Source organism: Dipodomys ordii, unplaced genomic scaffold (assembly GCF_000151885.1).
Source record: "Dipodomys ordii isolate 6190 unplaced genomic scaffold, Dord_2.0 Scaffold65, whole genome shotgun sequence".
Classification (NCBI taxonomy): domain Eukaryota; kingdom Metazoa; phylum Chordata; class Mammalia; order Rodentia; family Heteromyidae; genus Dipodomys; species Dipodomys ordii.
The window spans coordinates 10,052,171-10,077,759 of NW_012267281.1; the positions used below are offsets into that span (position 1 = coordinate 10,052,171).

A 25,589-nucleotide genomic window follows, 5' to 3' on the forward strand; every position below is an offset into this window, starting at 1 on the left:
GTAAGATGTGTGATTTTTTCATTCAATCCGTTGATGGGCCACATGCATGAGTATTAAGATCCATTTTTTAAGAGCTAAAAAACCCAGAGAAGGCCCCCTCACCCATGGTCATAACTGGGTACTTACATTTTTTATTATTGCTGATGAGACCACAGATGCCTTCCACCTGTTGCATTTTTTAGGTTCTTCTACTTAAAGTCATAGAGTGATCTCTGTGTGTTGATGTGCACTCTTCTCCAAAAACGCACCTCACACTCAGAGACACGGGAGCATGATGTATAGAGCTACTGAGAACACTTGCCCAAACAAATCTCTCTACAGACTCTATGTTATTTATATCAGAGTTCTGATCAGAAACAGAAATACATAATTCAGAGACAGAACATTTCTCTTACCCGTGTAATGAGGAGAACTTAATAAATAATCAACTACAGGAGTTTAGACTTCCTAGCATGAAGTCCTTCCTTATTTTTTTTCCTTTCCTTTTTACCTTGAATAGGAAAATAACTTACGTTTTGGCTCATATAAGCATGTGAAATGTGACTAGATAAACTGAAATGTCAGTACAAAATACATGTTGAAGTTTGAGTAAGTGTGTATTTAATAGAATGGGAAATTGACGCAAACTGTTCTACAAAACACACACACACACACACACACACACACACACATACACACACACTCATTATTAAACAAAAAAGGCTAGGAAGATACCTTCTACTCTGTCCACATGGAAATGAGCCAGGTAGTTCTGAGCCACTTAAAATTCAATGACAGACCACCTTCATGAGTATTAGAATCCACTTTTAAGAGTTAAATATTTCAGAGCTCTTCAAATGGGTAGTGTGCATTTGCAGTTAATTTTTTGACAAAAATTAAAATATATACATTAATACTTTTTGCACTACCCACTTGAGCCACAGCACCACTTCCGACATTTCTGCTTATGTGGTGCTGAGAAATCGAACCCAGGGCCTCATGCATGCAAGGCAAGCGCTCTACCACTGAGCCACCTTCCCAGCCCCATTAATACTTTTTGTTAATTACACAGTTGAATAGCAGTGGGGAGTTTTATATTTAAATACAATAGCTTCACTGGTATGTGAGGCAGAATGCAATTGCAGTATAACCTCTGTGTGATCCACAACCAGGTTCCTCATTTAACTGTAGAGATAACAATCAAACCTATCTCAAAGATGTAGGACTAAGTAGGAAGTACTTGACAGAATAGCTGGCAGTACTGCATAAGTGTGAGCTTTGGTTTGTTTCCCTTAGGGAGGAAATGAACTTGACCAGATTATAATGTTGTGATCCCATTGATAAGAAAATTTCTAAGCAAATGCTTACTAAGTAAAGTCCATTTCTTCAGGAATAAACTCATGGTTGCACATATTGTGAGTAAGCATATATTTACACAGGGAAGAATCCTGCCTGATCTCAATGCCCAGGATGGTACAGCATTTTTTATCTAGAGTTTCACTTTTACTTGACTAAAGAATACTCTTTGCCTCACATTGCTGGCTAGTAGAAAGCTAATTCAAAGTCAAGTGAGTAAATCACTAGCTATGGATAAAAATAAAACTATTAGGGACTCAGAATGTGGCTCAAGTGGTGGAGTACTTGCCTTGCTTGCATGAGGCCCTGGGTTCGAGTCCTCAGCACCACAAAATAGAAAAAACTGGAAGTGGTGCTGTGGCTTAAGTGATAGAGCACTAGCCTTGCACTAGCATTGAGATGAAGAACTGAGGGATAGAGCTCAGGCCCAAAGATCAAGCCCCATGACCAACAAAATAAACAAACAAACAAACAAAAACATTGGCATATCAAATATTTTAAATAGTCTACACAGCCACAAAGAACAAAATAGCTACATATATATATATATATATATATATATATATATATATATATATATATATTTCCCCTTGAAATATAGCCTCATTTGGCCTACTTTTTTTTCCCCCAATTTTAGCTCCAGGTTGACCATTTTTTGATCTGATATAGATACACAGTTCTGGCCCCATGGGAAGTATAAAGCTTGCATTTCTATGAAACCTTCTATCAATGTTATTCCATTCTTACCTTTACTTCATGCACATATACTTTTTTTCTCTTTGGGAGGGAAGTAGGTGGAAAACTACATCTAAGACATGATTGCCTACAATCTTGGATAGTCAGGAGGCTGAGATCTAGGATCATGGTTCAAAGCTAGCCAGGGCAGGAAAGACGAGGAGACTCTTACCTCCAACTAACTACCAGTAAACAAACTTCTTGTTTGTGGTTCAAAGTGGTAGAACATTAGCCTTGAGCAAAAGAGCTCAAAGACAGTGCCCAGGACCCAAGTTTAAGTCCCACGACTCATGGGGGGAGAGGAGGACGTTTAACTATCATATATACAAATCAATCAAGAAATTTCAACTCTTAAATACATAATAAAGGAGTTATACGGGTCTGATATATCATGGAGTTCAGAGTACAAAACTCAAGATAAACATGTATGTGAGCACAAACAGAGAAACTACTTGAAGCAGTTGTTTATTTTGAAACTCAGTAGAAGAAAATAGAGTTACTATTTGTAGAGGTTTTCTACAGATACTGGAAGGAAGAATACATCCCTCAGGATATAATAGAAGTTTTTAAGAAATGATGATAGCTTGTTAAAGAAATTCTACTGAGATGGGAAAAACATATTTGATGCTAAGATAAAAACTAGAACTCAATACTAAACATCTTACAAGAATAGACAATACTAAATTTCATTAGAGATACCCTAGAAACAAAGTATTAAAACTAATCATCTTGGGCTGGGAGATGTAGCTCAGTAAGGTAATTACTTAGTATGACTGAGGCTTTAAGATCAATTCCCAGAAAACCACACACACACACACACACACACACACACACACACACACATGCACACACACACACAATGAAGCCATTAATGAGTCATTACTATACAGAATTTGGTATTATTTGATTTTCTTCTTTGTACTCTTAAATTTTCCAAAATAATTAATTTTGATACACATTAAAATATGTAGCTTTTTTGATAACCAACAAGAAATATGTAGTTAATTTAAGCTAGTGTGATAATTTAGTTTGGATGCTCTTGGTAATGTGAGGAGAAAAAACAGTCCACTTACTTTGTGTGATTCTTTTTTTTTTTTGTCAGTCCTGGGGCTTAAACTCTGGGCCTGGGCGCTGTCCCTCAGCTCTTCAGCTCAAGGCGAGCCTCTACCGCTTGAGCCACAGCACCACTTCCAGTTTTCTAGTAGTTTATTGGAGATAAGAGTCTCACGGACTTTCCTGCCCAGGTTGGCTTTGAACCATGATCCTCAGATCTCAGCCTCCTGAGTAGCTAGGATCACAGGCATGAGCCAACAGTGCCCCACTCTTTGTGTGATTCTTAAGAGTATATCATTTCACCAGTTTTTGGGTACCATAATGACAAGTAACAACTTATAATTCGATCAAGAGGATGGCCTTGGGAAATTGGGAGAAAAAAGGCTTCACAAATTTATTATTAAACATTTGGCATTTTAAACTGGTGTTATTTACTAAAAAAAAAAAAGATTAAAAAGAAAGCTATCACTTTAACACTTACAATGTTTAAAAAGATGACTAATTTCAATCTGGGTTCTACTTGCCATACCAGGCAAAATGTCAGGGTATGTTTTTCTCCCTTCCAACATAGATATTTAGAATATTTTATGGAAATGGTATCATACATATTTTATATCATTATCTTCTCTCTACATTGCAGCAAAATATCATAGGATTCATCTTTTCAATAAAATTCTTTATTGCAGCATATTTGAATAGTTGAATTCTCCCTGGCCCAGCCTCTTAATAGGCAACAAAAGAAAGCAGAGAATTAAGACATCTGTAGAGGTTCTGGCCCTGAAATTTTTCATAAACTATAAAATGATGCATTTTTTCCTAAACACTTGCCATTTTGTTTAAGAACAGGGAAATTAATGCTACCTTACGTCTTGATATATTTTTAGGTTGTGAAATGTGTTGTTAGAAAGCCAAGAGTAAATGAAAATTTTAACACCCATTATTTATAAATGAATACAGTTCTTTATGGAGAAACTTATATGTGTATCTATTATGAGAAGAGCATTTGGAATAAAGTTTCCATAATTAATGTATTTATTAAAGTTTAAAATGGTAAATGAATATTTTTTGATTTTGCCAAAATCTTACACAAAATGAACACAGAAAACTTTGTCATTATGGCTATCTTAGATAAGATGAAGAAAAGGGATTCAAATTCTTATCTAAAATGGAATTTGCTCTCTGCTGAGTATTAAATATTACCCAGTGGCATTTTTGACATGTAGTACATCTTACAAGGGCAAAAAAATTAACTTAAAAATTCAGTTTATTCAAGTTACTTAAATGTCACCTGATGTTAACTTGGATTATCTATTGATTTTGGCTACAGTTTTACTTACATGTGAATGTCAAGGTCACCATTATCCTATTACTGACACTCTGAACTGTCCATTTTCAACTCCTGGATATCCTAGTCTGACACAAGAAAATGCAGACTTTTAATACTGCTTGCAATGATTTCTGTATTCGAAGCATCTGGGATTGATCCATTGAGCTTTTGCATTGAGTTTATGAAAAATGAAGAGACACAATGCGCAAACATGAAGAACCTTTGGTTATAATCACAAAGATAACAATGGAGAAAAATGTAGAGGATGTAATAATGTACCACTCATCTTCTTTCGAACAAGTATCTGTACAACCTAACACTTCATTTAAAAAACAAAAAACGAAAACAATTGTATGTCACACTCTCCATCTAAATTCAGCTTCATTCTGTCAGCACTATTAATGCAATATATCTGGCAAGCTTTATTAAAATTCTTTTTGATGTCTATCTTGGCTCATAAACTTCCATAGTGCATGGATATTGCATCAGGAAATGTCCTTAACAACATTGAATATTAGAGTATGGAAAAATAAAAGAGAAATCCTGCAAATTTTCAAGTTTGACCTGTGATACCACCCACCCAGCATTACCTTGGGTCTACATTCTGACCCTCTCTTTTTAGTTTTGTATAAGTAGTTACAGGGCAAGTATTGTTCAAACCTTGCTTTGTAAAGCCTCTCCTAGGATGAGCACAAATGCATTTAGAGATATTCAAGGACAAAGATAATGTTGATTCTGGGATGAGCTGTTAGGTCCATTTGTTGTTGGTGTTTTTTTTGTTTGTTTGTTTGTTTTGGTTTGGTTTTTAAGGAAGCCATTTCAGAAGCAGCATTCTCTGAGCTATAGCACAAGGGAAATGGGCTTTTAAATGTTGTGATGTACTTTAATTGGCACACTTCACCAGTGGATCTTCCATATTAGTAACAAAGACGTCCTGTCTGCCTGTAACACACATGTCCCATGGCCTCAGAGGAAGAGGACACCAGCAAGTAGTAGACTTGCTAGTCTCAAATTATGTTTGGGACTCAAATTACCTGGAACATCTTGAGTTGATTGCTTAATGTTTCCAAATACATCATGACCAGATATCTAACCCTACAGAGAACAAACAACAGAAGTCCACCATAAGAATATTAACACCCCAGTTGAAGAAAAGACAAGGTCAAGTCTATTCATGGTCCTTCGTATCAGGACAATGGGAAGATGCTATCTGTAATGAGTTCTTACCATTTTTACTTGTCATTCTTGTCCTGTGTATAATGGTAATACCTTATTCAAAACAAGTGTCAGTCCATAGCTACAACTTATAGATTTTATTTTTTCAGAATAAGAAGGGAATGGAGTCTTAACTCTGCAATTTATGAAACCACACTAGTCAAGCTGTGTTCACTGAATTATGTAATAACCTAATGAACAAATCCAACCTCTATCTTCTATTTTGGCACAACATTAATTCTTTGCTTTTTGGCAATTATTTGTCTTCCTCTTTTGAATTCTCTGTAAATATCTATAGTTCCTAATTGTCTATCTGATCCCAGTCTGTTCTCCCAACATGTCACCACCTTTTGCCAATAAACATCTCTATCTTGATACTTCTCAAATCCCTCAGCACATACGCAACTGCTACTAAATAAAGACTGACTCTTGCCAGAAGCCCTGCCTGATGCTGGGTCTGAAATTCTGTCTCTGTAGATGTGTGTCATTATGATTTGACTCAGGTCTCATTGTTTCTCATCTAGTGACAACAGCTTCCCATCCCAATACCTGCCGCCAGTCTCACCACAGCCACAGTATCATCCCTATGCAAACATCTTTCGTTAGTAAGAACTGAATCACATCTGTAACTCCTCTGTACATCACCTTTATAATAGCAATTAAAAATTTTTTAAAACTCTAATTGCATAATTATCTGTAGGAAAAAAATGCTCTTAGCTAGAAGCTGTTATCCATCCAAAGGTCTTCAAAGTCTAAAGCAGAATAAGATACAGTGTCCTCATTTATTTGATGTCGGTATAATTTGTGGAGGGGAAGGGGAAAAGCAAATCGTTTAAATAGGGATTCAGGTGGACCCATTGCAACAATGAGATGTACAAGTCGTTATGTCAAAAACGAACTTTACAACTTTGTTGCGGAGGGGAGGTGTTAGGGGAGGAGGACTGGGTGTGGGGGGGGGGAAATGGGAAGGGCTGGGAAGGGGAAACAAAGGAGGAGGCTACAATGCATGATAAGAAATGTACTCATTATCTTGCATAGGTAATTGTAACCCCTCTGTATAGTATTTCCACAATTAAAAAAAAAAGATACAGTGTCCAAGTAATATTACGGTTCAAATCTCCCTCTTGGCTTCATATCCAAATACGCATGACCTATTTTCCTTTTCTTCCTCTAAAAGACCTTCTCTAATTTTTATGTCTGCCTACTTCTTAAGATAAAAACCAGCTATGTGCTTGATTTGCATAGTATTTTGTCCATACTCCATCATCATTTTGGGCACTTACATGACATTAGAAATTTTTATATCTCCATCTCTTCTGGATAGACTAGTTTCCTCAAAGGCAAAACCATTCATTGCTATTTCCTTTGTTTCTCATAAAATAGTGCCCAGTAGATGTGGACTTGAGTATACGTTGTCCCTCAAAAACACTAGAATGTTTGTAGCCACAGCATATTTATTTTTTAATAAATCTTACAAAATTGAGACGTACAAAATCATTAGTAAAACACGCAATCTTAATTCAGAGGAACAGCTTAGGTTTCTACACTTATTTTGGCCTACTGTTGGCTTTGTGCTTTATCCCTCAGCAGTACAACACACCTCTAACTCCATGTACACACCATTTGGTTTCACATCTCTGCAGTTGTGCATTGGTGATACTCTGCCTTCCATGTCCTTTTGGCCAGGTAAACACACATAGCCTTTCCTATATAGTTCAGTTCTCTATACACTTAAAGTTCACTTGTACCCTAAAGTAATGCTAGCTGCTTGCCTGCCCTGGTTCCAAAGAATTCATTGTATAATTCTCTTACTCTATATTGACACAATGCATTTCTACTCTCTGCACAATTAGTATTGGTAAGTAATTTGCTTACTCTTTGTAGTTCAAAAAAAGTATTTAAAATACAAAACACTGAGCAAACTACTAAATGAGGCCCATTTAACTCTTCATAACAGTTCTAATTTTCCAAGGATCTACCTCTGTGCCAGATGAATGATGGATTGTTACAATCATCTATTTCAGACTGTAGGTGGCAGAAGATTACATTTGATAGGTGCATTAGAGTAAGAGCTGTGATCCTCACACCTGTTCTACTGGTTGCATATTTAGAGAAGGTAAAAAAGCCCCTTCTCTTCTTACTACTTTGCAATATGACTAAGACTATAAAATTGGATTCCATAAGAAGGAAGATACTAGTTTTAGTGGAATTCCAATAGTAGTATAACTTTTAAAGAAAATAATACAAGTGTATTAAATAAAATAATACTATCAGACATGGCTTCAAAAGAACAAGAAGAAAGGGCACATAAACAGCTTTTAATGATTTGGCAATAAATGGCTTCATTTTACTTGATTTTTTAAAGGATTATTTAAATTATTCTTTATTACTTATACTATTTTTATATTTTTAATTTTATTTTATTGTAAAGATGTCATATGGAGGGATTACAGTTACATGAGTAAAGCAATGATTTTTTTAAACCATTATTTTTTGCTGGTCATGGGGCTTGAACTCTGGGTCTGGGCACTGTCCCTCAGCTCTTCAGCTCAAGGCTACCACCTGAGCCACAGCACTACTTTTGGCTTTTTCTGCTTATGTGGTGCTGAGGAATCGAACCCAGGGCCTCATGCATGCAAAGCAAGCACTCTACCACTGAGCCAGCTTCCCAGCCCAGAAATGAGGATTTTTAAAACATTACTTTAATTAAAGCTATAAAGTTATTTTAATAGAAATGAGACCTTCTGAACAGCTTACACTAAGCAAAAGGAAAGAAATGTAAATAGCACCTGATGTAGAAGAAATAATTATATTGTCAAAGCTCATAGAATTCACAAACCTTACAGACCATGATAATGACAATTTGCCTTGTGGAGGTTAAAATGTGTTTGTGACTTTAACGAAGTTTCACTATTCCACAATACTGTGAAATATAGAAAATGTATGTAACCACCTAATATCAATTTACAAAAAAGAAGAAAAGAAAAGTGAGAGAAGGGGTGGGTTAGGAGTCATGGGTGACAATGTTGTCAGACACATTCCACTGTTTTGTAGAATGGGAACTTCCTTGTACAACCACTTAAAGATAAAAAAAAATTACAAAAGAAATGAGCCCTTCTCTCTGTGATCTAGTCCATATGCAATTGCATAGAAGAAAAGAAAGTTTCACAGGGGGTTGGGTGAGTGGGTGGGAATCCTGCAGCTTGAACCTCGGGCTCGGGTGCTATCCCTGACTTTGCTCAAGGCTAGCACTCTGTAATCTGCACCTCAGATCCACTTCTGCTTTCCTGCCCCCTCCCTCCCATTTTTTTTTTTTTTGGCAATTTATTGGGGATAAGAATCGTGAGAACTTTCCTGCCTGGGAGCATGAGCCACCAGTACCTGGCCAAAAGTTCATTTTTAACTCTGCCACTGGACTGCCTTATTCTCTTGTGATTTTCAGTTTAGCACAGTGGACCATGGTAAAACTCATATGTTTTCAATGAATTTATATTAATGTGCTAGTTCTTATTGCAGTGCTTCCTAGTACTAATATCATCTTATTACAATTTTTATCATGAAATTATTTATTAATCAACTAAAAAGCACTTTCCAAATATAATACAATATTCACACGACCATCCTAAAACAGTCAGCATAAATTATTTAGGCTGACTTAAAAGTTGTAAACATAAAAGCATTATTGATAATTTCAAAAGGCTTAACTCTTCTTCCAAAGACTGTATAGTATGCAAGTAATCTACACTGAATAACCATCAATCAAAGAAGAGAATGTACTAAAGACCAAAGAATTATAAAAGGGCTTTATATGCATTTTTGTGGTTCTTTACATTTCTAGATTACTCCACAAAAGTTAACTTTAATTAAAAAATGGCTCCAGAAGGAAGAAACCCAATAATTCAGGAGACAGTTACTACAGGTAGTCTTTATATCTTAAATTCTTTCCATACTGTGAATAACTAGAGAGTTATTCAGTGCTTGTGTAAAGTAAATCCACAGTGAATTCTTCAGAATTTCAATGGAAGCATTCACGCAGGAGTATGAACTACTTAGTAGGTTCTTCATACAAAACTACTAGTGTGTGTAGCAGACACAGGAAAGTATCTGTTGATTTTTTTTTAATCTGTTTTTTCTAAATACTCAAAAACACACTTTCTTCCAAAGGCATGATGTAAAAGGAAGAAAGATTGTGGACAGATAGATAGATGACAGTATTTGCCAACAGTTCAAGTTTTATGTATCTCAGATCTACTAACTACCCAATTTGTCTGGAGTGAATCAATGAAATAACCATCATAGTTGGAAGTGACTGTTGTTAATACAATTTTTAGTTGTTGCTCCTAGAAGTTACTTCATTAAAGCAAAAAGAGATAAAAGGCCATGTGTTCTTCATGGACATGATATCATGATAGACCCAAAAGACACCCGAGACGCATTTCCACATTTGCTTGCCTCAATGCAGAATGATTTGAGTGGTTTAATGTCTCTCTCTCTGCTCCTCACACTGCCTAAAAAGCCATCATTGAGGTCCCTGGTAGATGTTTATACACACTAATGGTACAAAGGATAAAAAAAGATAAGAACCATGTTTGAATAAAATAAGTGATTAAAAGTAGTTGACCTGCATTGTTCTAAGGCTACAAAATTATCAAAGTTTGCTTTTATGTTCATTTTAGATCTTTGCCTTCCATGTACAGCCAACATCATTTAGAACATTATAGCACATGAAGTTTAATTTTTTAGCAAATCAAAGATAACAGTAAGTTCTATAAATAAATAAAAGCAGTTCAGAATCTTGACCACAGCTATTCAGGTTGAAAAGAATCTGAGGTGAACAGTGATAAATACTTTCTCTGAAAACGCTAATTTCTGTGATATACATGTACATAGCTTTACCCACCCAGCCTCAGGTGGATTAAGACTAGCATGCGAATGATACCTTTGGAAACCCCTAAGCATATCTGCTTGATCATCCACATATCATTCCCAGAGGTAGTAATATCTGATGATTGTGTCAGTCATTCTATAAATTGTCTTCAGAACTTTACAATGTATATTTTTCTCCTAAATAAAATAATATGTACTTCAGTAATTTTGAACTTTACGTAAGTAGAATGTCATCTTTGGTGTTTGGCGTTCTCTCTCTCTTTCTCTCAAAGTAAGACTCCTGTGTTCATCCATGGAGTGCAGTTGTTTACTTTCTGCTTATGCTTCATGAGATTTCACTGTATTTAGATCACCAGTGATGAACACATAAGATATCTGTGATATTCTTATTTTTTTTGTCAGTGCTAAGGACTTTGTTATGAACATTCTTCGACATGCCTACCTATACACCTAAACAGTCTCTCCAGAAGAGGAACTGTCGTTTTAACATATGCATATGTTCAAGAATAGAAGAATTTTTCAAATCATTCAAATCACCCCCCCCCCCGTTTACACTTTCACTAGCATAGGATGAAAGTTCCTGATACTCTACTTCTTGCTAACACTTGGGCATGCTCAGAATGGTATTTTATACAACAAACAAATCCTGTTTTCCTGTTCATGGCTATTCACCCCAGAATCACATAGCACTTCCTCAATCAGAGCTTATGGTGAATTTGTTCCTTTCAATAATGGGGAAAAACACGTAGTTTGTATGCATAAAATGGCAAGCACAAGCAGTAACTGATAATTCTGTTGAGACTTATGAATGATTCCGTCAAGACTGACAAACGAGTCATCTATTTTTCTTATAAGGAAGTTCCCTATTACGTTATGTCAAAACATTTGTATCAGACGGCTGTGTTTTGCCAAAGAGGTAAATCTTCCAGTCAAAACAATTAATTACAAGCTATTAATGATGCCTTCAAAGATTTAAGTAGTCGCTGTAAATAAGAGAAAAACTGAAGGGAACAAAATTCCCCAAATGTGATGGAAGTACAAAGCAAATTTGTTGATCTTTAATTTTGCTTTGAATTCCTTCCCTCCTGTGCCTGCACCAACAGTAAATCACTCCACAGAGTACAAGGGTGCTTTTCATTGCTAAACACCTTAAGCTTCAAACAAAGTTCATTCTTCCACATACTTCTTATTACATTCAGTCTACATACGTAACATCTTATTCTTGCTACAAAAAGTACTTGGGATTGAAATATGGATACTGGGTCTAACCGGTGTCATCTTGGAAACTTCGTGGATGATGGAGACTTTCCAAAAACTTAGAGGTGAATTCCCAAGCCAACCCCCGGGTGATTGGCAAGCTAGAATTCCTAGCTGTAGGGGCAGAGATTGGGACAGTAGGTTCCTGAGCCTGCCTGACCGGTACCATGAACTTGCTAGACCCTTTGAACACTTGAGCTCACCAACCCTGCCTCCTGACTGTGGTCCTATTTAGGCCTCACCACTTCAGCTGCCCTTGAGCGATGCTCATCTCCTGAGTCTCCTCAGCTCACCATTGTTAGGTCTGCCTGGGAGAATAGCCTCCATCCCCCACCTTAAGTGAGGGACAGCACTGTAGCCTTACCAGAAACCACCTGCCCCAAAGGAGTAATCACTTGTGACTGTCAATCACCTGACTGGGAGTCAGCAAAGAACCCCAGGCTCTGAGGTCACTTCCTCATCCTTTGAGGTCACTTCCTGAACCTCCCCAGTCACACCTCCTTTAGACAGTGAGAGGTTCCCCAGGCCTGACGTTATTCCCTCACCAGCTGTGGTGACACCTCCTCCCTGCCTGTCCCCATATAATCTCTCCACCTCAGCAAACCTACATCTGGTGCTGGGAGGCAGTTTTTTTGTTTATCTGTCCCAATAAATTCTTCTCTGCCTGAACCACGTGTAGTCTCCTTTTGATGACTCTTACAACCATGGTACCCCCCTTCAACTCTCCATTACAGTTGACCTGGGTTTTTGAGGTTGTTTTTCAGCTCTTTCTTTATTCTACTACCCTCATGGCTCAGTTTCATAACAGTATCAAGTGCATTGAAGGTTTTTCTGGGACATGTGTCTGCTTGAAGTTGCCAGCTCTCTAAGGAAGACTCCCCATCCAACCTCTCAAAATGTGGCTTCTCTGTATCTCCTGAGTGAATTCCCAATATGATAAAGTCAACGTAATGTAAGTAGATTAACTTCTGGTTCGCCTAGCTATAGACTATCTGGAAATTACTAGGTAAGAAAAGGTCTGGGTAAAATATTGAAATAATTGAATTTATATTTTTTTATGTTTAGCTTCTTTTAATCCAATGTCTCTATTACCTTCCTTCCTTCTTCCCTCCTTCTCTTCTTTCCCTTGTTCCATCTATCTATCTATCTATCTATCTATCTATCTATCTATCTATCTACCTATTACTTGTCTCTCTTCAAAATGAAGAGCCCAGGTATGAAAACAAGATTCATGAGTTTAAGTGATTAAGACAACTCAGATTGACCAAGATAACATGCTTATAAAATGGTAGACATATAAGGCATATGACTCACAGATTGTATCCTATACCTAGAGGTGATGATTGGCAAATAAAAGGTTCAGAGAAAAGAATATGTTGCTGCCAACTACAACCCCATCATTTTTGGGGAAAATATTACAAGTGATACTCTACTGTATCACACAAGCTCAACCTTGACCCTGAAGAAATCTTGTTGGAGTTTGGTAAACAAAGATCACAGAGTCAGCCAATCTATGAAGACCAAGGAGAAGCCATCTGTAGGCAGCTGTTAATGCCATCTCCCAAGACACAGGAGGAATGGTGAATGCCAGTGTTCCCTGCAGCTTTTAGACATTTCTAGAAAATGTATATTTCCTTTTCACTGGAACCTCTCAGGTCATGCTGTATGCACATAAGCAGAAACTACAGCATATGGTATTCTATGCTTTAAATTCCTTCCTCCCTGCCATTTCTAAAGAGCTAGCTTCATGTTTTTTCTTTAACAAGAGCAAAAGCTTTAATCAGAAACTTGCGTGGCTTTCGGTTTATTAATTTATATGTATAGAGAACTACAAAATATATCTGCTCAAGAAAATATAAAATGTTTACTTTTTATACTTGTACAGCCTACTCTCAAGTTATATTTTCTATTGTTATTTCCCTGAACTACTTTGCTGTTAATTCACTTTTGAGGTCCTAGTGTCTTTGGTATGTAAAACTATTGATATCCAATAAGGAAATTTATTAAACATCACATTATATGCCCTCACATCAATAAATTTCTTTCAAAAAGAATTTTTAAAGCCTTTTGAAAATAACCTTTCCATATGCTTAAATTTTTTAGGAACTGATCATTTTAAAAAGGATTACTATGAATTTTACAAATCATGCCATAGAGAAACATATTTTAGGGAGTTATGTCCATTACAAGTCTTCTGGCCAGGATGTAAATAATGAGATGAAAGTTGAAAAAAAAAGAATTATAGCAAGGTCATGCTAATAGTTATGAAAACCACTGTAGCTCTTTTGCACAGCCCTATAATAAAAAAGTATTGTTTGGCAATAATCTTTGTATAAATATGACCTTCTTTAGGTGGCCTGATACCAGATTCCTCTCATGTATTTTTTCTTTTGCTTCTTATAATAATCATGCTTTAGGTTTTTTTTGTAGGTCTGACTTCATAAATGGGTAGGCCTTTTTCATAAGAGCAGTTAAATGTCAAGTCAGAACTTAAACAAAGGATGATATCCTCCACATTGGAAATACTCAAGGTTTAATGGCAGCCTTGAGAACTATCCCCTGCATTAAAGGTTTAGAGACATTATCCTCAAGGAAAGGCCCCATAGCGGATTAGTGATTTACCTTTTTCATAAGTCCACCACAATACATGACATAGAATTACAAGCATAATAGGGAACCCAAGGAATTGCCTGCCAGAATCTATGCTTTGGGTTCATCAGCCCTTCCTATTCCCATTCTATGAGTATGGACAAAGGGTTCTTCTCCCACAATTAAGGAGCTTGGCCACTCTGACACAAGTGGTCAAGAAGAAAGACCAGCTGCTGTCCTCCTGAACAACATATTACTACTTGCAAGCGTTGATGCTCCAGAAGACTAGAATCCTTGAGCTGTGTATGACTATCTATCATCCTTAAAGCTTTAATCAAAAACTTCAAGTGATCATGTCTGCAAGCCAGGCTCTTTTGACCCCATTCCTAATGAAAAGTACCCTGCTGTGTTGCTGATAAATAACATTATTTCCTAAAGAAAAACAAACACACACACACAGAAGAAAGAAAAAATAAAGGTAAAGAGTTGAGCTTGAACACCTGATTGGTAAGAAAGAATTTTGACCTTATCTTCTTTTACACATTTGATTAAACCAGAATAAAAGAGGAAGAGGGATTCGAAAGTACACGGATGAACAATTACCTTGGAAACTCGGTTGGCAACTTCTCTTCCCACAGTCAGGCCCTGGACAAAGGTGCGGGCAGCAATGAAGGCACGGGTGACCTGGATCTTCAGTTTCCGGGGCACATCCCCAAATGGCTTCAGCTGGTCTGTGTATTTGCTCACGCATTCCAAATAGTCCTCATTGAAGTGATACTGAGGGTTTATCAGCTGGAACATGCGTTCCAAGAGTCGGGCCCAGAAATCATTGAGCATCTCCTCCAAGTTCACATTGCCCCCAGTGTAGTATCTCTTCAGCTCCGTGAAAAGATCTTGGAACACTTCTGAATTCTGCATGTACAGCATTCCATAAGTCCGGACAAACATGTCATTTAGGGATTTCTCTGCATTCTCCAGCAACTCTCGAAAAAATTCTGGAGATAAAACAAGAAAGCAATTATGCTAATAAAATCTGGAAAGCCCATGTTGTCTGCTTGTCTTAAACACAACCACTTTTAGTTGGTAGTTTCATTCATATACATATATATATATATCCATCCTGTATCTCCTGTGATGATTAAGTTATTGGTGGGTTGGTAGAAACATTTTAAATGACACTTGATGTACATCTGTGATCTACTATGAGATGTAGGAATCAGAAGAGCCAGTGATTTCTTCTTGAAAGAACACACATTGAAATAATGAGTTTACCACATACATTTTTCTAAAATAGCTCAATTTTCCATTTATTAAATTTTAGGAAGCCCTTTTGTTCAACAGAAACTTAAAGTAGGTGGCAAACCTAATGTGCAAAATGCCATCATTAACAGAACAACAAATGCATCCTAATAAACACATTTACTCTAGATTATTTATACATTTGTTTTAATATTAAATTCATCAAATTGTTTTATTTGGAATAGTCTAAATGGGATTCTTGTGAAAATGGAATATTTTTGAAATCTTTCTATTTCCCATATGTAGCAATTAAGAGTGTAGAGTCTCATAATGCAATTCAGTTCATGTAATGCTAAAGTTATAACAAACTTAATTAAGGTGGCCATAATGAATCAGAAAGCCATGAAATATCTTTGATAATCATTATGTGTGTGTATACACAAACATTATCATTTAACAAAACTTGAAGAAGATACAGGCAATTGCATTTCCTGCTTAAGAGACTCTGAAGGAAAAGTATAGACCAACAAAGGAACTCTTGTACCCAGGATACCACTTAGGCATCACTGAGATCACTCATAGAATAAAAATAAGACTGAAATTAACGCTACTGAATACTGTCAGCCTTATTAGTGCTCACTCCATGGTTTCTAAAGAGGCACTTTATGTATGTAGGGTATACATGAGCCAGGAAAGCATTGAAGACTTCTCATTGCACAGAGTGAACCTGTTAGAGCAAATCCAAGTTTTACATCCTTTGGAGAAAATAAATTGGATAAGAAAAAGCTAAGGAAAGATGATACTTCTGAGTTTATCAATCTAAGTTTCCAACAACAGAGTGATTCTGCTTCACCTCTTCAAAGCTCCTTGTTATTCCCCGTGGCTACATCCTCCCTCAGAAATGTAGAGGCAAATCAAGTCCTGGACACTTCAAGGACTCCAAGTAAAAACTTGATAGAAAAAAGACTCTCCTCCTGGAGCAGTGGGGTTCATACTGAAGCCACAGAAGGAGAAACATGATGAATTCCTCTAGTTGGGAATTCATGGAAGCTACTTGGGGTTTTCTCAGAAACTGGCTGAAGAAGCCTTTGATTTCTACACTTCAATTCTGATTAAGTCTGTCTTCACAATTCAATAGAATCTATACTGATGATAGTTATTTTATATTTATTTTCAACTAAGAACAAAACCTCTGCCAGTTTACACTGTGATTAGGAAAGAATTCATTTACTTCATTTTTTCCTAAATGTAGAAATTCTGTTTGCCACAAAAGAAAACATGGTTTTAGAGATTATTTCAGAGTCATGCCTGGTAATCCCTGTGTAGTTCATTTCCAACAATAAAATTTTTCTTAATTTTATGATTTCACAAATGCAAAATCAAGTTGCATATTACTAAACCTCTTCAACTGACAAAGACATGCAAGTGTTAACAACTCTGATTATAAGTACAAGTACCACATATATACTGTACCTCACAAACATGTATAACCATAACTATCATGTTTAGTAGAAAATTCTAAAAATATATTAGAGAAATATTAATTACCCTGACTTGGCCATTATAGGCCACATACAGCCATCAAACTATCAGTGAGTACTCCATATATTTCCAAAAGTAACATAATAATAATATAACAAAAAGAAAACTAAACCCTGTAAAAATTCAGTGTGGAAAATCAGTGTTGAAATAATTACCTATATATGCTGTATATCAGTGCCATTTATGATTATATGAATTCATGGAATGTTAAAATATTTTCATGAACACTAGTTACCTAGATTGTCATAAACTGTAATGTGTATTAAATTATGAATATCAGCAACCAAGGTATAAATACATCACAAGCTAAGCCTTTCAATGTTGAAATCCAGAAGGAAGACAGCTGAGCCTTTTGGATCCAGGAATACTGTGGAAGGTATAATTTTTGAAAGAAGGAAGAAAAGAATGGAAAACTCACTCACTGAATTGAAAAACACTAATATAGTGAGACATAAAGAGTAGAATCTAATACGAGCTCTGGACAATCTATTCATTTATCTTCTTTTTCAGGTCAACCATTTGTTGGACTCAGGAATTAAACCATAATTTATTGAACACAGAGTAGCATCTTCTGCAATAAATAGTCAGTAATCAATAGTGTGGTCTAAGTTTGCAAAGAAAGCTAAAAGGAAAGGAGGGAGGGGGGAGAGGGAGGCTAATGCACACAGGAGGAGATTCTTTCTTTGCTTTTCTTTCTTCTTCCTTTCTTCTCTCCCTGTTAGCTATGTGTGTGAGTGTGTATGTATGTGTGTATGTGTATATGATGAAAGAGAGAGAAAGAAAGAGAGAGAGAGAGAGAGAGAGAAGAATGCGATTCTTCAGGTCTTCATTGCTCCTCAAAGATATGAATAAATGTCTCTAGGAATGAAAATTTTGTTTTTCTATTAGTAAAGGCAAGTGTCCTAAGGCCTTTTCTTTCCAGACAAAGAAACTAATTTTACTCTCATAAGCCCCCTTTGAAGGTGAATGTCTTTAATCAGACTCCTACTTCCTGTATCCTATGGATTGTTTCCTTTGGCAGTACTGGGCTTTGAACTCAGGGCCTTTCATTGAGCCACAGACTTTGGTGACTCAAACAAGTGTTGGCTTGTTTTCCTATGTGTAGATTAGTTTGTATAGTTGAATATAGAGACACAGATTGGTAGGCAAATACAGTCATACTACTTAATATACATGTGTGAACTTGAATTAGGGCTTGAGATAAGAGGGAGAATGATGAAAGGGGTGACACTGATTAAGATGTGTTGTACTCATAAACTGACAATGAACTGAAATCTCCTTGTACAACTACTTCAAGAGAACAAAAATTAAGAACACGAAGTTACCAGATTTCTAAGAAAAAGGACATAGCTCGAGAAACATTTCATTTGGATGTGTGTAGTGGCTGAGTAGTGACGCACACCCATAATCCCAGCACTGAGAGGACAATTTTAAGTTTGAGGCCAGTCTGGGCTACACAGTCAGACACTGTCTCTGTAAAACCATTGCGAGAGGGAAAGAGAGAAAGAGAGAGAGAGAGAGAGACAGAGAGACAGAGAGAGACAGAGACAAAGAGAGAGATAGAGATAGAGAGATTTCATTAGATTCCAACCTTCAATTTTTGTCTTAAGTGTGTATCATTTCAAAGGTTTGCTATTAGCTTAAGTGATCCTCGAAAGTCAAATTATTCCTTGCTCAAAATCATTACATTGTTTACAGATCCCATAGTCAAAATTATTTTTTGATATTGAAAGATGCTAGTATGTCAGGCAATTATGAAACATGTGGTTTCCCCAGAGTATATGGATCTTAAACTTTATGGAAGATAGGCATACAAACCATTGAGACAAAATTAATGTCCTCCAGAATTAAGTATATTCACTCATAACTTCTACCTTGGGAAGGCTGGCTTTTGAACAAGGTAAGATTGGATGAAAATTGTTTCACAGAAGACTAAACAAGATACAGACTTGGATAATAGTTATCTGATACACTTTGCTAATGAAGTCTGATGACCAAACACATCAGAGAGAAGAAAATTCAAGAGCAATCAAAAAGGAAAAAGCAGTATCAATATAACCCTTCTTTTATTCAGAGAGGGCAAAGCTCATAAGGAAGAAAGCCTTTAGTCAACAAAACTCATCTGTGAGAACAATTTGAGTGAAAGAAATGCTTTTTAGTTTTACTTCCCCAATCACAAAATATACAACAAAGGTTGATGCTCAGATCTCAGTCATGCTTTCTAGGTGCATATAAAAAGAAATTTAAAAAATTGAAAAAAAAACTTTTCCCACCAGCATTAGCCTCTGGGAGGATTTTATTCAAAGAGAGAGGAGATCTAGAAGCAAGCATGTTTGCTGTAGGGCAGACTGCCTCATGTGGAAGAACAAACCACCATTGTTCCAAAAGAAAAGAAAAAGGAGGAGGAGGAGGAGGAGGAGGAGGAGGAGGAGGCCGCAGTGGCGGCCTGAAAATTCTGCTCCTTGTTTAGCAAGGCCTCTAAAGGAGCATGAACTCCTAGGAGTCAAGAGCTGCCCTGAGGATAGCTGAGGAAAGCATCAAGAGAAGGAACCAAATGAAAAAGGTTAAAATCAAGGGTGGAACATAGTACCAAAAGAAGCAAAGAGAAAAGACAAGCCAGACAAGAGGCTCCCTAGGAACTGCAGGCTTTCTGACATCGCAAAAGCATCTCCTATTTGAGCCAGCAATGTCTTGTGTAACACTACTGAGAATAAACACATACTGTGATGGACCAGGCACAGACATTGGATTGAACATTGGGTGGCATTGTTTTGTTATTCTCTGCTCATATTCTCGAGAACACTTACTTGTAGAACAAGACAGAAACAGTATTTATTTCTTATTTATCATAGGGGGAAAGTAAATAAATAAAATGTTACTTGGATATAAAAATGGGTTTGAAACAAGAAATGGGTTGATTTAAAGTATCACTAAAGATAAGAACTGAGACCGTGCCTGATCTCAAACAAAGCATCGTACCCTTTGCTGTCGCACACACTGGCATCTTTCAGATAGGAGTTCATCTAGTGTGCAGATGAAGAAATCTAGGCCTTAAATGTTATATCAGTTGCTCTAGACCATACAACCAGCAGGCAATCCACAGCACCAAAGCTATTACACACAAAAATGATCTCTACGATAGGACAAAAGAGCACAGTGGCTTTATAGTTTATCCCAAGCCAAATTTTCATACTGTGGTATGAATAATTAATGGGAAGTATTCTAAACTTCTAAGAGACAGTGGATAAAACTCAATTTAAATATAAATTCAAAATGATTTTCAAGTCATATATCAATTATTTATATACATTATTTTAATGTGTGATTCTTTTTCTTTTCCCACTAATTAGGCGATATAGGTAATTGACTGGAGTGCATACTGAAATCCAAGCCTCGTGATTTAAGAGCTCTCATCTAGTAGAAGAAGGGCTATCATCTAGTAGAAGAAAAGGAACCACAGAAGGTTGGATTTTAGGTAATGCATGAAACTAGGACTAACACATAAAAGAATGCTAAAAATACCTGAAAAATTATGTCCCCCATTTATTGTGACACATCATTAACAACCAAACATCTCCAGCTTCATACATTCATCCTAGAAAGCTATATATAATTCCTATTTTCATCCTGTACTTTTACCGTGCTTAACTAAAAATTTTAAATACTTTACTACTATAACTCTACACTAAATATTCATTAAGGAAATCTGAGTATCATGATAATGATGGACACATAATATTTGGATAGTAGTATCTAGTTCCACTGGAGGGAATTCATAAGAATAGGGCCTGGGTTCTGTTCAGAAATCTCAATGGAAAGAAAGGTAAAAGGAAGGTCATGTGGTAATCCAATGCAGAAAGTCTATATGGTTCTATTTCCAAAGTGAGATTCTAGCAGAGGATGTTCTTTATAGTTCACTATTGCGATTGCCAGTTATAATAATCAAAGAGAGTACAACCCGCGTGCATGCACACACACACACACACACACAATGCCATAGATGAGATATTTTGGACCTATGACATTGGTATTCTAAAGTTGTTCTGACCTGGACTTATACTGAACCTCTTCAGGAAGACAATATGTGCCTGAACTTAGACATCAGAGACCTCTCAGAAGCTCAGTCCCCAGGACTGTCCATCAACTTACTGAAAATGCAGCTAGAGAAGAATCTGCTTGCCCTCCTCACTCCATAATTCCCCCACAGAGCCCTTCTCCCTCAACTACTGATGAATGGTGAAAATGACTTAAAAACAAGTGATCCGGAAAACACTACAGTAGTTACAAGTGGAGAGTGAATGATGAAGAGTTGCTACATATTTCAATGTTTGATTTGGACAGAAGAACCTGTAGCAGTAGAGAAGAATATGCAATAGAGACCTTACATGATACATAATATCATAAAATAATTAATATTTTATGGAAAAAACTGTGTTGCTCTAGTATAAAGGTTCATAATCCTTAGTGAGATGTTCAATGGGAAGTAAACTCAACAAAACATCTAATGCCATTAATTTCTTATAGTCAGGAAGACAGTTTAATTATCAGTCTGGAACTCTCACATAAGTAGTAGAATAAAAGTTGCTTTTAATCGTCAATGTTTTAACCTAGTCTGGCAGGCCATTATCTCTACATTTTCCTCTGAAAGTAACAGAAATCCAGAAGTAAATTCTTAAACCACTTAATGACTTAGAGTACCTAGGTGATTTTAGTGATTTTTAAAGTAAGAATCTCTAAAGATTTCTCTAGTTGCCTAATGATTCTCTGGAGATTTTTGTAAGGAGAAAGCCCTATACTAACCTTGGCACATAAAATACTATGTAAATGAAATAGAAAAAATACTCTATTCTGATGCTTTCCTATTTAGAACAGTCTCCTGTGTGTGTGTGTGTGTGTGTGTGTGTGTGTGTGTGTTACTGGGTATTGAACCCAGGGCATCACAAATGCTAGGCATGCCCTCTTCCATTGAGCCCATTTCCAGTACAATTTCATTTTGTAAATGTTTTCTTCATAATGATAAATGAAAATGTATTTTTTTGGGGGGTCCAGTCTTGGGGCCTGAACTTTGGGCCTGGGTGCTGTCTCTCAGCTCTTCAGCTCAAGGCTAGTGCTCTACCACTTGAGCCACAGTTCCACTTCCAGCTTTTTTCTTTTTGCTAATGTGGTGCTGAGGAACTGAACCCAAGGCCTCAGGCATGCAAGGCAAGCACTCTACGACTGAGCCACCTTCCCAGCCCATGAAAATGTATTTTATTGTTTTGTTTTGTGCTGATATAACCGCTTGAACTCAGGGCCAGGGAGCTGTACCTTAGGGTTTTTACTCAAGCTTAAGACTCTACCACTTGAGCCACAAATCCATTTCTAGCTTTTTGGTAGTTAATTGGAGAGAAGAGAATCATGGATTTTTCTGCCCAAGCTGGCTTCAAATTGCTATCCTTGGGTATCAAACTTCCAACTAGCTAGGATTTCAAGTGTGAGTCACTGGCACCCTGCAAAAATAGAAATTCAATTTATTTCTAAATTTAATTCACATCTCAGAATACCTACCAAATGCCCTACAATAAAACAGAAGTTGCACTACAAATCAAGAGTTAATATCAAAACTATGTTCAAACAAAGCTGTTAAAATACTATTGCATGCAACTTCAAAATTGCTCATTACTTTAATCCAAAGGTTGGTTGGCTTTGTATTATCTTAATTGCTATGTGTGTAAGGATCGCTTATAAATGAGATGTAAATAGGTGGAATCCTAATAGTTGTGAAGGAATAAAATCATTCACTAAATCAGAAAGTCAAGGGTACGATAATGCATTTTACTAATGATAAAATAATTCATTTGATTCATCAAGTGAAGTAATTAATGCTTTAAGAATAATTGAATAATGCATGTATAATGCATTACTCTGGTCAATCGGACATCACCATTTTGTATTTGTCCAATCTATCTAATCTAATCAACTAGATTTTTCATGAGGAAAAATTTTAGTGATAAGTCATCAGTTTACCAACACAAATGTTCATTAAAAATAATCAATACTTTGCACCAAAGTCCTTCAATTTAATACCATTAAAGTCAGTGGAAGAAATTAACTGGAAGGAGTATTTTGTTATTGTTGTTGTAGTTGTTGTTGCTATAGTTGTTGTTTGTTTGTTTTTTCTAGAATCTGGTATGGAATTCAACAGCAGAAAGTGGACTATGCAATTACTCGACAGAGGGAGATTGGTAGCAATGGTATAGACATTGCCAACTTCAATTCTGATTTCACATAATGAAACTATTTTTTTTAATACTTAAGTGGATCTTTTACACAGTAGATGAGTAAATTCTTTATTTTTTGGCAAGTTCTTTCTTCCAAAAATCACTTTTAAAGTAAGAAGGACCAACTAATGGTCTTTATGGTGGAATAGATAAACTACTAATTCCCACATTCATGAAGTAAGTTTGACGTTTTCTGAGGGTTTCTCCCAGAAACTAACTGTTCTGAGCCTGCCAACTTACTTTGTATCTTACCTTAAGCACTACACAGGAAATTAAGAGCTCATATATATTTGCAGACCATGTGACTGTTGAGGCACAGTCTTCTGGCCTACTGACAATAGCTTTAGGCCTTCCTTCCCCCCAGCCTTCTTCCATGTTCCACTCAAAGATGACTTTAACCACAGCATTGTGTTCCTACTTAACCCTTATGTAACTAAAGTGCAGAACTAAATTGAAGCCAACTTAAAATTATTACCTACTATGTTTTTCTCCACTGATAGAAGCAAATACACTTCCCAATTAGGATAATAATAAATACATTCTAAACAAGAAGACAGTAAAAATTACATAATTGTACTTATAATTGTGTTCCCATATCCAGTTGTTGTTGTTTTTTTTTTTGGCCGATTATCATCTCTTGTCTGTGCAATCACTTTGTAAGAAGAGGAAGACCCACCAACACCAAACTATCACCATGCATGACCTGAGGGGCGAAGGCTAGTTTATAGGTCAAAGCTGGTGAAACAAGTGTGTATAGGTGCCAAAGGGAGAGAGGAGGAATAGAAAAATGGAATTTATTTCTTTTCTTTCTTCATCTGACTTTTAAAGTATGCTGTACCTGCCTAAGCCAGGTGTAGTGGCATATACATATAATCTCAGCACTTAGGAGCCTGAGGTTAGAGGACTGTGAGATTGATACCAGCATGAGTTAGAATAGTCAAGAGTCTCTCTCTCTCTCTCTCTCAAAAAAAAAGGAAAAATAAGTCTGATTGACCCCTAAATTGCTTTTCAGTAATTCAGTACATCTTAGAATGCTATCCAAGTATGAACAGAGTAGCAAGTACCCTAGATGATCAGATGTACAGCTATGATTTAGAATTGTAGCAACTCTCCTTTGCTCTCTAGTGCTTTCATTTTAGTCCATGTCTGTTGGTGGTTACTAGGGAGAGAAAGAAGAGAAGGGCTACATTGTAAATGCATTATGGTAGCCTAATGGTCTTTTTGGCCTTTCCTCCCTCCTTCCACTTTATTCCTCCATTTCTTCCTACTCTGGTTCTTACTTCTCCCCCCTCCCTCCCACCTCTCCTCCTGGTACCCCTTTTCCAGAGGGTCACATTGATTAACAGTATCTCCTTTTTCTTTGCCAACACCAAACACTGTGTCTCAAGTCACTCTTTGTCTTCATTGATTAGAGGACAACAGACTTATCCCATGCTGAGAAAAGGAAGAAAAAGGTAGCATGAGAAAAGGAATGAGGAGGACCTAATGACCCAGCTAATTAATGCCCAAATGTGAAGAAATGCCTGCCAGAGCATAACAGCGCAGCCAGGTAGCACATAAAACAACAGAACTAAAGATGCAGGGTTATTCTGAGCTGTCCAAGTGTAACTCTATGTGAAAACTTTCATCTAAATATTATGTCTTCATTTTAAGCTAAAATTATAAGCTAGATCCTTCTGTTCTATCAAACACTGGCACTGCTGAAAACACGTGACAACTTGACTTTGCTCAACAGATGTCTAAATGAGAGTAATCCTGAACAGAAAGCTGTCAGAATTTTCAAAAAATAAATGTAACAGGATGTCTTCCTATCTTCTTCATTTCTCCTTCAGTTTTAAGTTCATTCAACTACCTATAGTTTTTTTCTAAAAAAAACTTTCATACTAATTAATAAATCTAGTTATTAGAAAATAATATTGCTGTTTACTCATGCCTCGTGTCTATAATCCTAGCTACTCAGGAGACTAAAATCTGAATATTGGAGTTTAAAGCCCAGCCAGGCAGACAAATCCAAGGTACTCTTATCTCCAATTAACAAGACAAACCAGGAGGTGTATCTCAAGCAGTAGAGCAGCAGATTTAGGTAGAAAAAGCCAAGGAAGAGTACAAGGCTCCTCTCAATACCAGTACCAAAAAAAAAAAAAAAAAGG

The 25,589-nt window shown here is 36.5% G+C and overlaps 1 protein-coding gene across 2 annotated transcripts in view; it reads right to left on the reverse strand.

The window, feature by feature from the left end:
• The window catches only part of Gpc6 (glypican 6), a 965,911-nt gene that overhangs the window by 478,543 nt on the left and 461,779 nt on the right, over positions 1-25,589 (reverse strand). For both annotated transcript variants that reach the window (XM_013022980.1, XM_013022979.1), the window contains exon 3: positions 15,002-15,393. In XM_013022980.1, coding sequence (XP_012878434.1) covers positions 15,002-15,393 — 392 coding nt within the window. The remainder of the gene's footprint in view (positions 1-15,001; positions 15,394-25,589) is intronic.